The following is a 13,943-nucleotide window of genomic DNA, read 5'->3' on the forward strand; positions in this document are numbered from 1 at the left end:
AAATATAAGGGAATGTCCTTGCATAAAAGCCCGAACCAAAACAAAGTTGAGAGCTTCTAGAAAGGGCAGAAGGGGGGAAGGGGCCGGGACCGCCTGCATGAAGAGGGCCGAGCACATGCAAACAAGAACTGAACTCTGGTAGTTAGCTGGCAGCGTGAAAAACATGTGGTGCAAAAGTAACCAAGTAGCAAAGTATCAGTTAGTTATTTCGTAGCTACATGTAAGCACACTGACTGACCTGACAGCAGGGAGAGGATACAGATTTCCTTGGGCCTAGATAGCCCTACACAGGTAGAAACGAGAAAAGGCAACACGAACACGGGGACAGCCGTGAACGGGGGCCAAGTATGTATGTATGTACATATGTACACATACATACACGCAGTGCTGCTGCTTCTCTTGCTGATGATCCAATCAAGAACAAAGTGCCGAAGTACCTGAGAATACGCAGCTACGAAAGAGACAAGTCCTTGGGTGGGTGGGTGCAACTGTTGGTCGGCCGACCCAACAGTCTGTTTTTGCGTAATCCCTACACAGCCCAGTACGACAACGATCTTCCATGTTCAGCTGCTTGAGCCCTGCCTTCCTGTCTGCAAATAAAATAACTGTTGCCTTTGTCTCTCGTCGTGTCGTGACGTGACGTGACCGAAGCTTGAAAACCACCACGCTAGCAAGGAGTCCCTCATTCACCAACATACATTTACCTAGCTGCCTGTCCAAGTTTTGAATGTGTTTGTGCTTGCGTACAGGTACAGGCACAAGTGCGTGCACAAGCGCGCGTGCACACACTCCCAAAGCCAGTGCCCCGGGCTTGCTTAGGCGGGTTCTCCTGTGCAGAAAAACGTGCCGGTTGTTGAACGATAGTTAGACCATGACTAGAGCTCGTATCATAAGTTAATCTCCTTTAGTCCCTTGTTTCTCGGATTATACCTGCGCCGTGGTATATAATCTGTTTTTATATAGCCCAAATGCAAGCCGAGTTACAGATCGGTCTGTCTAACGAACTTCTCATGATTGCGTGTGTATTGTGCCTAAATTTAAGAGCGAAGAACTTTTGGATGTTGTTGGATGGCCCTGACATCTGTAACTATTGATTTTGATTTCACCGACAGCCCGTAAGGGTTAAGACACAAACATGGGCTGTGTAAACGTGTAAGTGGTGTAAGGGATATGTCGATCGTAGAGAGCTGAAATTTGCCGTGGATTTACACATAAATGTATGTATGTACATACATGTGTACACAAGCACAAGGTCTCACCCAACAGAACCGATGGAAATTGGCTGCATTTTGCCTGACGCCTTGCGTTTGACCAGTTTCTGAAGAAAGAACCATGCCATTATGGGCTGAGATTACGTTTCTGACGGTACATAATACTGGCTACCTGTATGTACATGTATGCTAGGACTATTGCTCACAGAGCCTACGCTTGGTTTCTCGGGGAGGGAGGCTCCCTGTGTAGGCGAGGGCTTTTGTGTGTTCGACGTGGCCCAATATTGCAAGCTGAAGTAGCCAAAAACAAACAGACAGGCTGTGATGGATCGGTGAATTCAGCCTCCGGCACGCAGCAGAAGCGCCGCGCCACACAGTCCAATTTTCCTTCTTCCACAGCCATAGCCAGCTTCAGATTCACATCCACATTCCTGCTCTTCCTGATGACCTGCCGTAGGAATGGATCGCCAGTGTTTCAACCGCAGGAACAAGTTTCTGTTTGTGGACATGCTCAGGTACTAGCACAAAAAGCTGAGTCTTCTTGTGTGTGGTGTCAACAGCGCGTGCAGATTTCTTGTTGCTAGCTGGAATGGTGGTGGCAGAGGGAGTTTTCTGGAGGAGTCTTAGACACAGAATATAGTGAACAATAAAGAAAAAAAAGACAAGAGAGACACCGAGGATTCGAGGCCCTGGTCCTTCAGCCCACAGATACACGGTGCTACTGTCGAATCAACCAGTAGTTTCAATATCGTCCTGTCTTTCATAGTCTTTTTTTTTTGTGACGGCGGCTTGCTAGGAGAAAATGCCCCTAAAGATTCCCAAGTATAAGGACGGTATACACGCAAGTATGTGTGCGTGTGTTGTACGTACTCGCAGAATCGAGGGCTAGTTAGTTATCTGAGCTGAGGAAACATGGAGTTAGTTTCACAATCATGGCAACGCCCCAAGACAATGTGACGGTAGGAAGGAAAAAGAGTATGTACATACTTGTGCAAGTATACACATAGCTACAGGTACCACTGCTGTGAGAGACATTGTCATGCCACGCTGTGATTCACTAACTAGTCGGTTGAGACCACGACCGACTTGTCCATGGGGAGGAGCCGTGTGGCTCGAGCCTTGATTTGTAAATACTAGCACACTTGTATGTCCTCGGCCAGCCCTACTTGTGTGGACGTGAGGGAGTTGGAGTTGGAGATTGGGCGCTAAAGCTTGTCGTCCTCCCTTATTTCCGGTTCAACTCGGTCGTCGTGGTTGTGATGTGATGTGATATGATATCATGTTTAAGGTGATGGACCATCATTGCTCCGGAACGCCCCAACGCTGGTGTGTGTGAAGAGAATGAAACCTGCATGCAGAGTGGTGATCTGGGATTTGCACCGCCCACAGAATCTAGCCAACTTGGTTGGGCACACTCCGTCACCTGATGTACAATGTACAGATACAGAAACAAGTATACACTGCAAGCACATTCTGTATTCACATTTAATGCTTCTCTCCATGGTTCGGTACATGGATCTGCAACATGTCCGCGTGTTCTGGTATACTTTGTGTTGGCCCCCCTTCCCCAGGTCGTCTGTTTTTTTTTTTTTTTTTTTTTTTTTCAGCAACGGTTCTTGGTTGTCTCTGAATGTCTCCCTGGATACTAACCCGACAGGGGCTGCCCATAGCCCCAGCCAGCCAATAGCCTATTGTATTGCCATCGCGCTGTCACCGAGTACTGTGCTGGCTCAAGAGTATTTGTGTGTTTGCTGAAGACTACCCCACAAAATGAAGCCACAATGTGGCCTGGTGAGACTTAACCGTATGATTTCATGACCCGACAGGCCTCTAGGGCCCTTACTCGAAAGATGGACATGAAGCTAGTGGCAAAGTCTCTGCTCTGCCGCAGAGAATGACATAGGCATAGTCATCTAGGACTGCTCTTCTGCATGCTTCGGTACCTTGTTCTAGTGCTCACCCATCTCAACTTTACGTCAGGTCAAGTCCGCCCACATCCATGCCGTGCGGCCCATGACTAGCTAGCGACAAGTAACTATGTATGCATGTATGGATGTAGGTATGCACTAGTTGGCGATTCGCATCAAAATCTGACACCAAAGGGCTCTTGGGGTGAAGAGATGAGGGAAAGAGGCCCATATCATGTCCTCGTCTAGACAGCCTTTGTTGGACAGAGAAAAGCGCGAACTAGCGAGCTTTCATTGTTGAGCGCACAGTTTCGCCCGCCAAATCGACAAGGGTTAGCCCAATGCGGTCTGGTATATGACCTGGAACAGAATTGGGAATCCATCCTATCCTGTCTGCACGCACGATAAGAAACATACGGGAAGGCCCCGTCCAGTTGCCGCTTCAGTAGTAGTGTGGCACACGATTCCTTGGCCACCTGCTGAAGTGACCAAGTAGCGCAAAAGGGAGAAGTTGGACTTGCTACTAAGCCATGTGTTGATGATTCTCAACAACAGAGCCAAGACCCGACCTGTACAACATGTCGGTAAAGCAGATATGGCAACGCAGAGAAGCGGGGGCGTCACTTACTACCGCTGTCGAAGGATTGCAAGGGAGTAATGTCAACTCTATATTTCTTCCCGTTGAGAGGTGTGCTCACTAATCGGAGGGCTAGATAGATGTAAAGAAGTGGTTATATGCATGTATGCCTATCTAAGCTGACCATCCGAGCTTCCTGAAAAGGACAAGTCCGGAACGGGTGAGGCACTAAGACGCGGATCTTGAAGAAGCCGGAGGATGACCAGTTAGCGGAGTTGGTACGGGAATACTATGTTGAGCAATATGCAAGCACATGGAAAAGGAAAGCCGGGGGAGCTTGGAGAAAATACGAAGGAGAGGGGAGAGAAGAGGAAAGCAGAGGAAAAGGCGGCGGCGGCAGCAGCGGCAGAGAGGCTGCATACAATGAATAAAGTGAGCATGTTAACTACATGTAGTTGGAGGATTATTGCAACAGGAATTTTTGCCTCTTTAGTCCTTGTAGATCTCTTCCTACCGCTATATGACGGACATTGATATAGTGGATATAGGACAAGAAGGGAGTAGATGAGCTGATGTGTATGGAGGATGTGCGAGTAGGAGATGGCGACAAGACGTCCAAGCACGTATGCAGACGGCTTGAAGAGCATCAGTTACTTTGGCCTGGATGCTTGACATGGTGGCTCAGAGAGTGTAGATAATGGCCATCGCGCCGTCGAACTCGTTCCCCTGGCTCTGCAATGAGGCGGGATTTTCTGAAGTCGGCGGGCTTTGGGTGCTCGGCGGCCCTCGCGCTGGCCAACGAGCAACATAGATGAAACGGAGAGAAGGACACATGAACCAGGCCGAACCAGAAGAGCCAGAGCCAGACGAGAGCCAGGGAATTCAGAAAGAGGGCAGTGCTTTTTTTTTTTTTTTTTTTTTTTTTGGCCTGATACGGTGCGGGAACCAAATACAAAACCCCGCCGCCGTTCTCCAGGCTGCTGAAACTCGGGGGCTATCGTCGGCTGGGGCTCGCTCACTCTAGTGGTGAGATGAGGTGAGGTTGGAAGAATGGGGCGGGTCGGCGGAACATAGACTGGTTTCCGTTAAATGCATGCATATCTGCGCATGTGCCTGCCTGCATATGTATGCATCATGTATGCATGTATGCATGTGCGGGAGTCAAGTTGTGCCTGCATATATGCACATATGCCATATATCCAGAATCCCCACACTCGCTAACTGGCTCCAACCACCATCACAGCCAGCCAGCCACATCTGGAACCAGAGTCAAGTAGTACATAGATACCTCCAACTACACAGTGTTGATGCGAATCTCAGATGCTGGACCCCGTGGCAGGCTGGTGTCACACAACAAAACAAAACAAAACACAATATAACACAACACAACACATGCACCCATCCATCGGCCGGCAGCACTGATACGCAAACACTGCATCACATCATATCACATCATATCAAAACCCCCCGCAGCCTATAGCACCGGAGCACAGCACACCTTTGCTGCTGCACCTCAGCCAAGATGGAAATATCGGACGTCAGCCTGCGCTGCATTCTATTTCTGGCGCACTTTGTGGAAGCACAATGCCAGGCTCGAGCCACCATCTGCCACCGTTTGGCCTTCTGATACAGCAAGCTCGCGAACAAGAGGAGAGGGGCGGAGAACATTGAGGAGAGAGAGGGGAACAATGGTGAGGAGAAGGAGACGACAACCAGCAGCAGCAGCAAGAGACCAGACCACACACAGCCAAGGTGGAGGTGGAGAGAAGACAGAAAGACCTTGCAAAAACCAGTGGAATATGTCGCTCAGAACGCACACATCCTGCAACCACACAAAGACGATTAACGATCCGTCATATGACCCCAGCTTCGAGTGCTCAGAGGCCGGCACCTGGCCCCGGCTTTCGTCTCTCTGTTCCTCCTTTGTTTCTCTTCTTCCATGTTCAAGCTTGGCACTGGTCTGGCAGTGGCTATGACGCCATCAACCCCTCACTTTGACATGTTTCTCAAACCTCAGGCTGGCACCGGGACAGAAGAAAAAAAGAACGAGGAGCTTTCTGTCCGATGCATATGGCTGTGACTCTTTGTTTTTTTTCCCTTTTTCTTTTTTTTTTTGTACATGCGCGTGTTCGTGTTGTCTTGTTCTTTCTTTAGATCTCGAGGTATATGAGAGGCGGAGAGACCAACAATACTGCCTCGGCATATCAAAGTTCTCCGAGGGCGAAGACAAGAAGACTGAAGGAGGAGGCCAGCAAGGAGCTTGGGTAGAGAGTTATTCTCGCTCGCACTATCTCTTTATTTTCTCTAATTGCCTTCTTCAATGTGCGCCCGCGTCCGCTCGACTGAAGCTCTGGGCAGAGGAATACTAGTTAAGCTTCCTCTAAAACTCCGTATAACTAACGGCCTGTAGATGTCTGCAATCCGAGCCACAGCCCAACTCCGAGCCCAAGCTCAAGCCTAAACCCAAACCCAAACCTGCATGTTCGTATCTCGAGGTCTGGTTTGGTTGTGGGCAACTCTGCACAGTCAATATGAGAAGGGGCGAAGGGAACGAGATCGCAGAGGAGTTGAAACAGATTGATCTTCCCAACGTTGACAGGTTGACGAATAAGAAAGGGCAAACCGAGAAAGCAACGGCCCTTTGTTTTCATTTCTCACGTTTGATTGCCTGGAATCGGGTTTTCTACAGGTAAGAGGAAACAGACGGGGGCGTGGCTGATCTAAAAGCCGTGACGGACTCCTCTTTCAATACCACGATATTTTGCCCAGGAGTACCGTACCTTGATATTTTCCCCTTCTTTGCTGTTTTGGGATTTTGCCGTTTCCTGACTATAAGACGCAGTATTAATGAGATCGCATCGTATTTGCTTTTGCTTGCCTCCTCCCTTGTTACTCGCTGCTTATCAGGCACGACTTATCTTCAGCACATACATAGTTACTAGATATGTAACTATAGTTAGTTACGTGTGCTGCATTTGTTACTGCACAGTTACACACATGCCACGATGCAATTCTGAGCGTGGTTGGCCTTCCATCCCACGCTGCCAAGCCAAGCGTACAAGTGGTGTTTGGAGTTTGAGGTCAAGTCCGGCCCCGGTTTGTAATACTGGCCTGTCCCCTGTTGGCTGGCGTGCGTTTTGCCGCGGCGTCATTGCTGCGTTTGTCAGCCACAACTGTAATCAGTTGTATCCAGTCACATACGAGCGACTGAGCGGTGCTGGCAGGGCGTTTTCTGCCATGCAGAGGAGCGTTTGTGGGCTTACTCACTTTCGATGTAGCGGGTTCCGCGGGGGTTTCACAGAAGGGTCCTCTTGCGTACCAATACATTTGTCAATGACGTCTGGGTGCATAAGATGCACTCGCACCTTGGCCCTGCCGCCCTGCCGCTCTGCCGCCCTGCTGCTGCCCACTGGCAAGGCCTCATTCACGGGTTCACGTGCAAAAAACCCTGATGGCCCGACGTGGCGCGAGACGCAGAGGTTCTGGCCCAACGCATCTAATCTTGTCCCACCGAGACGGGGCGAAACGGAAACGATATGCATGCTCCACGGCTCGAGTGAAGTTGCCGGCTGCATTGCGTTTTGCGACAAGAGGCTGTGATGCACATCATACAGGCGTCCGTGGTGTTGGGCCTCTATGTGGCGGGAAAGGCCCAACCAAGAGCCCAGAACTTCGAGAAGCTACGGCTGCGGGAACAAACATTTGCCAAACATGTGCGCCCCCGTTTCAGCTCTAGGACAGGCCAAAAGTCCCAGGGCCAGTGAGATACAGACACACACATGCACACAGACAAAGAGAGAGCGTGTGGTGATTCTCGTGGGCGAATAACAAAGTACTTTCACCCGGCACAGATGATGGCTGCGCGGGCTGGCCCTCTATCGGCCGACAACACCAGCAGACAAGTTGAACTATGCCATTAGCAGCAAGACAATCGTGAAATTTCTTCATCTCATCTCCGCGCTGTCTGGCGATGCATGCCATTCATTGGCCAGGCCGGCCAGATGGTGGCCCCAGCGGCGACGTGCTAGCAACTTTCTCTCTCCCCGTCGTTCCCCGTCTCTCTTTTCTCCGACTTTTTGCTCCCCACGAAGGCGTTTCTCGCGAGGAGCTATCAAAAAGCCCCTCTCCCCCTCGACCATCACCAATCCAGTAAAACGAGCTGGGATCAGGCCTCAAAGCTGCTGGTGGACTATCGACCGCCAAGAGGGCTGTCAACGTCATGACTGAAGCAGAAGAGAAGAAAAATGGAACAGGGGCACATTGTGGAAGCAGACGAAGAAATAAAAAAAAAACATCAAAGCATCGCAAGACCCTGGACGCTTTTGCTGCGTACCTTGCCATCTGTCCCTCGGTGCCCTGAAAAAAGAAGATGACGAAGAAGAAAAAGAAGAAAAATGCACAGACAATGTCGAAGAAAATAGCGAGATTCATGTCGCTGCAAAAAGCCCAATGTGGCAAAACCACGGACATGACATGACAAGGCGCGGCATGCCATGTTTGAATAGAGCCAGGCTGCCCCTCCCTCCCATCCCATCCCATACGAGCATGTTTTAAGGCCTGCCCTGCCACAAGCAGCTAGCGACTCCCGGCCAGCGCTGTGGTGTGCGGTGCGGTGGTGATTTATTGCGAGTCCCAGACACCGGAGAATATGTTCACGAATAGCCTGCAAGTACACACATTGCCTGATACGGGCTGGCCAAGCCAAGATGCGTGCTCGGGCAAACAAGCACAGGCGGAAGCAGCGCATCTACAGGTGTATGGTTAACTAGTTATTTGAGTATGGCTGATATCATTTCCGTAGCTTCACTACGCCACCAAAAAAAGAGGCATGCCTTGGCGAGTCCTTCTCGCCTTTCATCTCAACAATGTCCGAGCTGTTTTAGAAATTCTCCGGCCTGTTTTTTTTTCCGCCGCCGCTGCTGGTAGTGGTCAAATGAGACAGCATTCTCATTACGGACCTCCAGCACTTTAAAGGCCCTGTCGTTTTATGCTGTCGAGGTTTGAAGCACAATTTGGCCGAGTTTGGGGAGAGAGAGTAATAGTATCATTTTCAGGGTTTATTTAGTTATAGTTAGCCTATTCAAAACTGTCAAAGTCGCAGATATGAAGAGACGAACCGCAGACAGAGGAAATAGAATGTGTCCACAACAGGGACTATGACGATGCCTCGGACCTTGCGTCCTCAACAAGTTGCGCCCCTCTTGTCATGTGAGCAAAGGCTTGAAGGGGTTACCGGTATTATTTATTACACAACTTAGTAGAAAAAAAAAAAGGTCTGCCCAGCATGGACTCTCGAGCCCTGGCAAAACAAAATCCAGCTGGCTTGAGCTTTGTACTCAGCTGGTCTGGCGGTGGTGTGACCAACGACAAGAGACGAACAGAAACTCCAACTTTTCTCAACCAAGGGCCCGTGTCCAGCCAGGCTGACTGCTGACCGAGAAAACGGGGGGGGGGGGGGGGGGGGTTCGGACTGTCGTCTTCTGCGTCATCGACCATCGTCCATCGGTCTTCGCCGCCTGCTATTCTGGATTCTGGTCTAGTGATCGTAATCTTGGGCTGGTAGCTGCGTCGAGAGCCACGACTCCATGGCGCCTGGCTCGTGTTTTGCGCGGCCGCCTCTGCCGCTCCGTTTGGCCCCGGCTGGCGAAGGCTTTTTGACCACAAGACACAGAATGTGACCGTAGACAGCAAAGCCTTCGTACGAGATGTCCATCTTCATCTTTTTCTTGTCGTCATCTGCTAGGCCGAGCTGGCGCATGCGTTTGGCTTGGTTGGTAGTATCAGACGCGGCGTTGGTTTCATCTTGATTGTCCTCTTCGCCTGATGAGACAAAGATGCCAGACCCGTCTCTACTTTGCAAGTCGCCTTGTTCTGACGCAGATCCGCCGCCCTGATTGCTACCGGCTTGGCTCCCCGGGGTTGAAGTCACTGTTGCATCTCCAGCGTTGCCTCCACCATCGCCGTCAATGGTGCCACTGCGCGGCCGCTTGCTTCGACGCTGGGGTAGAGCTACAGGCGCAGTGAATACTGGTTGGTCATCATCACTCTCTTCTAGTATGACAGTCGCTGCTGCAGAGTAGCCATCATTCTCCGCGTCAACGTCTATTGGTGCCAGGTGAGACTGTGCAATCAGGCCCTTGGTGCTGGATTGGAGCCTGTAGGACGCCCGATCACTCAGGTGTCTGTGTTTCTGCAAGACTGAATGCCGCTCAGAAGTAGGCAGCAGTGTGATTGCAACTTCAAACTCATCTATTGGCACGTGATGCGAGTGGGTCAGAGTCAGCGGTCATATCTGCTACCGCATCGTGCCATGGGGATGAACACACCTGTCACCATAATGTCTGGCTTCTTCTGGGCCGGCTTCTTCTTTTTACCCCAATGGTCGTTTTCCCGCGCCTGCCGGACCTTGGGGATTACAGTAGGCTTAATATGCTCAAAGATTCGGTCCAGCAGAGGCTTGCGAGGATTCAAGAGCCACGAATGCTGAAGTGCAGGCGGATCTGTGTAAATGTGACATTCAAGGATGTGGTACTTGGAAATCTGCAAGTAGCGACATAGGGGCGGCATTTTCGGTGGTGGAAGTGGATGTAGCGCTGCGATTCTACAGCAGCAGGCGCAAGTTCAGTGGCTTTACTTTCCGAGATGCTTTTGATAGCGGTGGATGGGGATGAGGTCGAGTTTAGCTGCTGTCAGCTATCTCCGTAGCCTTGTCAGCCAGCCTTGCGTGCCACTCCCCATCTCTGATTGGCTGCACAACCAACAAAGCTTTTGAGCCCACTTTTAGTGTCACCCTCAAGCTTCGTTGGTGATGGGGAAAATGCCGAAAGTCAGAAACCGGCTAGAAGCACCAGACGCCGATCAATTGAATTGCGCGATGCGCCTGAATTGGTCGAAATAATGTCTAAGAGTTGGTCCTCAACATTGAGGCTGCCCAAGTCTTCGATCCCGTAAGCCATGGCCCGTCATACCCTAAACGCGCAACCCACATCGCCATATCATGAGCCCATGGCTGACTGACCCGCCCCCTTGTCCAGACCTCGTCCTCTCACCGCGCAGCGGGAGCAGCTCATACGCGCCACATCCGAGGAGCTCTACCAATGGCAGAACTCGAATCGCGCTGACGCCGAGAACTTTGTCATTCACGATGGCCCGCCCTACGCCAACGGCAATCTGCATGTCGGCCATGCGCTGAACAAGGTGCTCAAGGACATGATTTTGAGAGTCAAGATTCAGCAGGGCCGGCGCGTGGTGTACCGCCCCGGATGGGACTGTCACGGCCTCCCCATTGAGCTCAAGGCCCTCGAAGCGCTGGGAAAGTCGGCCAAGGAGCTGACTCCCACGCAGATCCGCAAGGCGGCAAGAGGACTAGCCTCAAAGACCATTGTCAAGCAAATGAAGGAATTCCGCTCCTTTGGTATCATGAGTGACTGGGACAACCGCTGGACAACCATGGATGCCGCTTTTGAAATCAGCCAGTTGAGATTGTTCCAGCACATGGTTCAGCGAGGCCTCATCTACCGGAGACACAAGCCCGTCTACTGGTCTCCTTCGTCAGGAACCGCTTTGGCTGAGGCCGAGCTTGAATATCGCGAAGATCACATTTCTACAGCTGCCTACGTCAAATTTCCAATCGCCAGCTCAAGCCTTGCGCAGAATCTTGGGCTGTCGACTGGTGAGCCCTTGTACGCTGTTATCTGGACTACTACACCGTGGACCCTGCCAGCAAACAGAGCGATCGCAGTTCACAATGACATGGAATACTGTGTTGTAAGAGTTAACGGCGATTTATTTCTTGTCGCTAGCAGCAGACTAGAAACAGTTGCCTCATGGTTCTCTGAGGGAACTGCCATTGAAACCGTTGTGACAGGCATCCCAGGATCAAAGATTACCGGCGCGTCATATCGCCACAAACTACGGGGTGATGTTGCGGGTGAGCAGCCCATTATCCACGCACCCTTTGTCACCGCAGATTCTGGCACGGGGCTGGTTCATCTGGCGCCTGGTCACGGAATGGAAGACTACGAAGCATGCATAGAGCTTGGTATTGATGATGCCGCGCCGATAAACGACGCGGGATTTTTCACCAAGGACGCTTATGTAGAAAACCCCAAAGTGCTCATGGATGCCCCGTCTATTCTGGATGGAGGGAGCCAGGCTGTCCTAGAACTCATGGGGCCCGATGTTCTCCACACACATAAGCTAAAGCACAAATACCCCTACGACTGGCGTACCAAGCGCCCGGTGGTTGTGCGTGCTACTGCGCAGTGGTTCGCTGATGTGCGGAGCATCAAAGAAGACGCACTAAAGTCGCTGCGTGATGTGGCTTTTGTCCCGGCCAGCGGTCGCACGAGACTAGAAAGCTTCATCAACAGCCGTAGCGAGTGGTGTATTTCCCGCCAGCGCGCCTGGGGTGTACCAATCCCGGCCCTCTATGACGAGTCTGGCGAAGCAATAGTCACGAATGAATCCATTGACCACATTATCCGAACCATTGAAGAGCGTGGCATTGACGCCTGGTTCTCGGATGCTGCAGACGAAGAAGCATGGATTGAGCCCTCGCTGCGCGCCAGCGGAAAGAAGCTGAAGCGAGGCGTAGACACAATGGATGTGTGGTTTGATAGCGGCAGCAGCTGGACCCAAACGCCATCGCGGGCGGATGTTTACCTGGAAGGCAGCGACCAGCATCGTGGTTGGTTCCAGTCCAGTCTTTTATCGCGCATTGCCGCCGCCCAGGCAAACAATGAAAAGAACCCCGATGCCCCATTCCGCACTCTCATTACCCACGGCTTCACGCTGGATACCTCGAGTCAAAAGATGAGCAAGTCTCTCGGTAACATCCTCTCACCAGCTCAGGTCATGGACGGCTCTCTTCTGCCCCCGGTCAAGCTCAGAGGCAAGTCCAAGGCCGCCACTACCGGCCCTGTCTATGAAAACCTGGGGCCTGATGCCCTTCGCCTCTGGGTCGCGTCGTCCGAGTACACCAAGGACGTGACAATCGGCGAACCCGTTCTCAAAGCTGTCCACGCCTCGCTCAACAAATACCGCGTGATCCTGCGCATGCTCGCAGGCTCCATGCACGCCTCGGCGCGCACAGCCCCCCTGACCGCGCTGGACCGTATCGCGCTGCTGCAGCTCTCCGACGTGATGAAGACGGTCAGCACCGCCTTTGACAAGCACGAGTTCTTCCGCGGCGTTGCAGCCCTCAACCACTGGGTCAGTGTCGACCTGTCGGCCTTTTATCTCGAAGCCCTCAAGGATCGTCTGTACTGCGGCGACGGCGGCGGCGTCGTCGAGCCGCTCTTCCTCGGCTTCCTGCGCATGCTCGCCCCCGTAACCCCTCTGCTTGTCGAGGAGGCCTGGCAGCACCGGCCCACCTGGCTCCAGGCCCTCGATCCGGCCGCGCCCAGCCCCGCGCGCCAGCTGTACAGCGCGCCGCTGGTGTCTGCCGAGCGTCTGCGCGCCAGCGACATTGACGACGCACAGCTCGCGCGCGACATACCGCTGCTGCTCGCCGCCTCGTCTGCCGTCAAGGCGGCGCTGGAAAAGGGCCGCCTGGCCAAGGCGCTCGGATCGTCGCTGCAGAGCGCCGTGGTGCTTTCCGTCGCGGACGCGCAGCTGCGCCAGCGCCTGCGCGCGTATGCCAGCGAGCTGGACGCCATGTTCGTCGTGTCGTCGGTCGATGTCGTCGAGCAGCTGGTGGAGCCGACGGCTGAGGCCCAGTGGTTCTATACGCATGACTTTGAGGTGCAGGGCATGCAGATGCGCGCGAGTGTGCTACCGCCGCGTATGCACAAGTGTGCCCGCTGCTGGCGCTTCTTGGCGGAGGCGGAGGAAGGGTTGTGCGGCCGGTGTGAAGATGTCGTCAAGAATGTGTAGGTGTAGATAGAGGAGAAGTGGGGTTCATACCGTGTAACATTATTTAACATGAACAAAAATACATCAGCCCATTTCGCTGCTCGAGGTCTATGAATTTTTGATCATTAAGATTGAATTGTGGAGACTTATAATATGATTGAACACGACTTCTCCTAGATGCTGTAACAGCCCGTAGACATGAAGAAAAAAATTGAGACAACCAGCCTAGCCAAGTGTGCTGAATGCGGTGTAGCAAAATATCTGGTAGTCGAAGTAGAGAGGGTATAAAATTGACGACAAAGGAAAAGTGGAAACAAGAGTCCAAGTACTTGTGACTATAGCTTTAGTTGGGGAGAAGAAGAGTATAACGTTAGGAATGACAAAGGGAAAGAG

General features: G+C 52.1%; 2 protein-coding genes across 2 annotated transcripts; one reads left to right on the forward strand and one right to left on the reverse strand.

Annotated features, from left to right (window-relative positions):
- Positions 1-9,231: 9,231 nt before the first annotated feature.
- Positions 9,232-10,262, reverse strand: BROUX77_001922 (uncharacterized protein; the record flags this gene model as incomplete). The annotated part of the gene is made up of 2 exons (XM_073746405.1): positions 9,232-9,944; positions 10,022-10,262. 2 exons carry the CDS (start codon positions 10,260-10,262, stop codon positions 9,232-9,234), a joined length of 954 nt encoding a protein of 317 aa, XP_073607004.1.
- A 330-nt stretch (positions 10,263-10,592) lies between these two features.
- Positions 10,593-13,571, forward strand: BROUX77_001923 (uncharacterized protein; the record flags this gene model as incomplete). Its single annotated transcript, XM_073746406.1, has 2 exons — positions 10,593-10,642; positions 10,730-13,571. 2 exons carry the CDS (start codon positions 10,593-10,595, stop codon positions 13,569-13,571), a joined length of 2,892 nt encoding a protein of 963 aa, XP_073607005.1.
- Between the last annotated feature and the right edge of the window lie 372 nt (positions 13,572-13,943).

Source organism: Berkeleyomyces rouxiae, assembly GCF_048999995.1.
Source record: "Berkeleyomyces rouxiae strain 22BRR77 chromosome Unknown BrBRR77_ptg000002l, whole genome shotgun sequence".
Lineage (NCBI taxonomy): Eukaryota > Fungi > Ascomycota > Sordariomycetes > Microascales > Ceratocystidaceae > Berkeleyomyces > Berkeleyomyces rouxiae.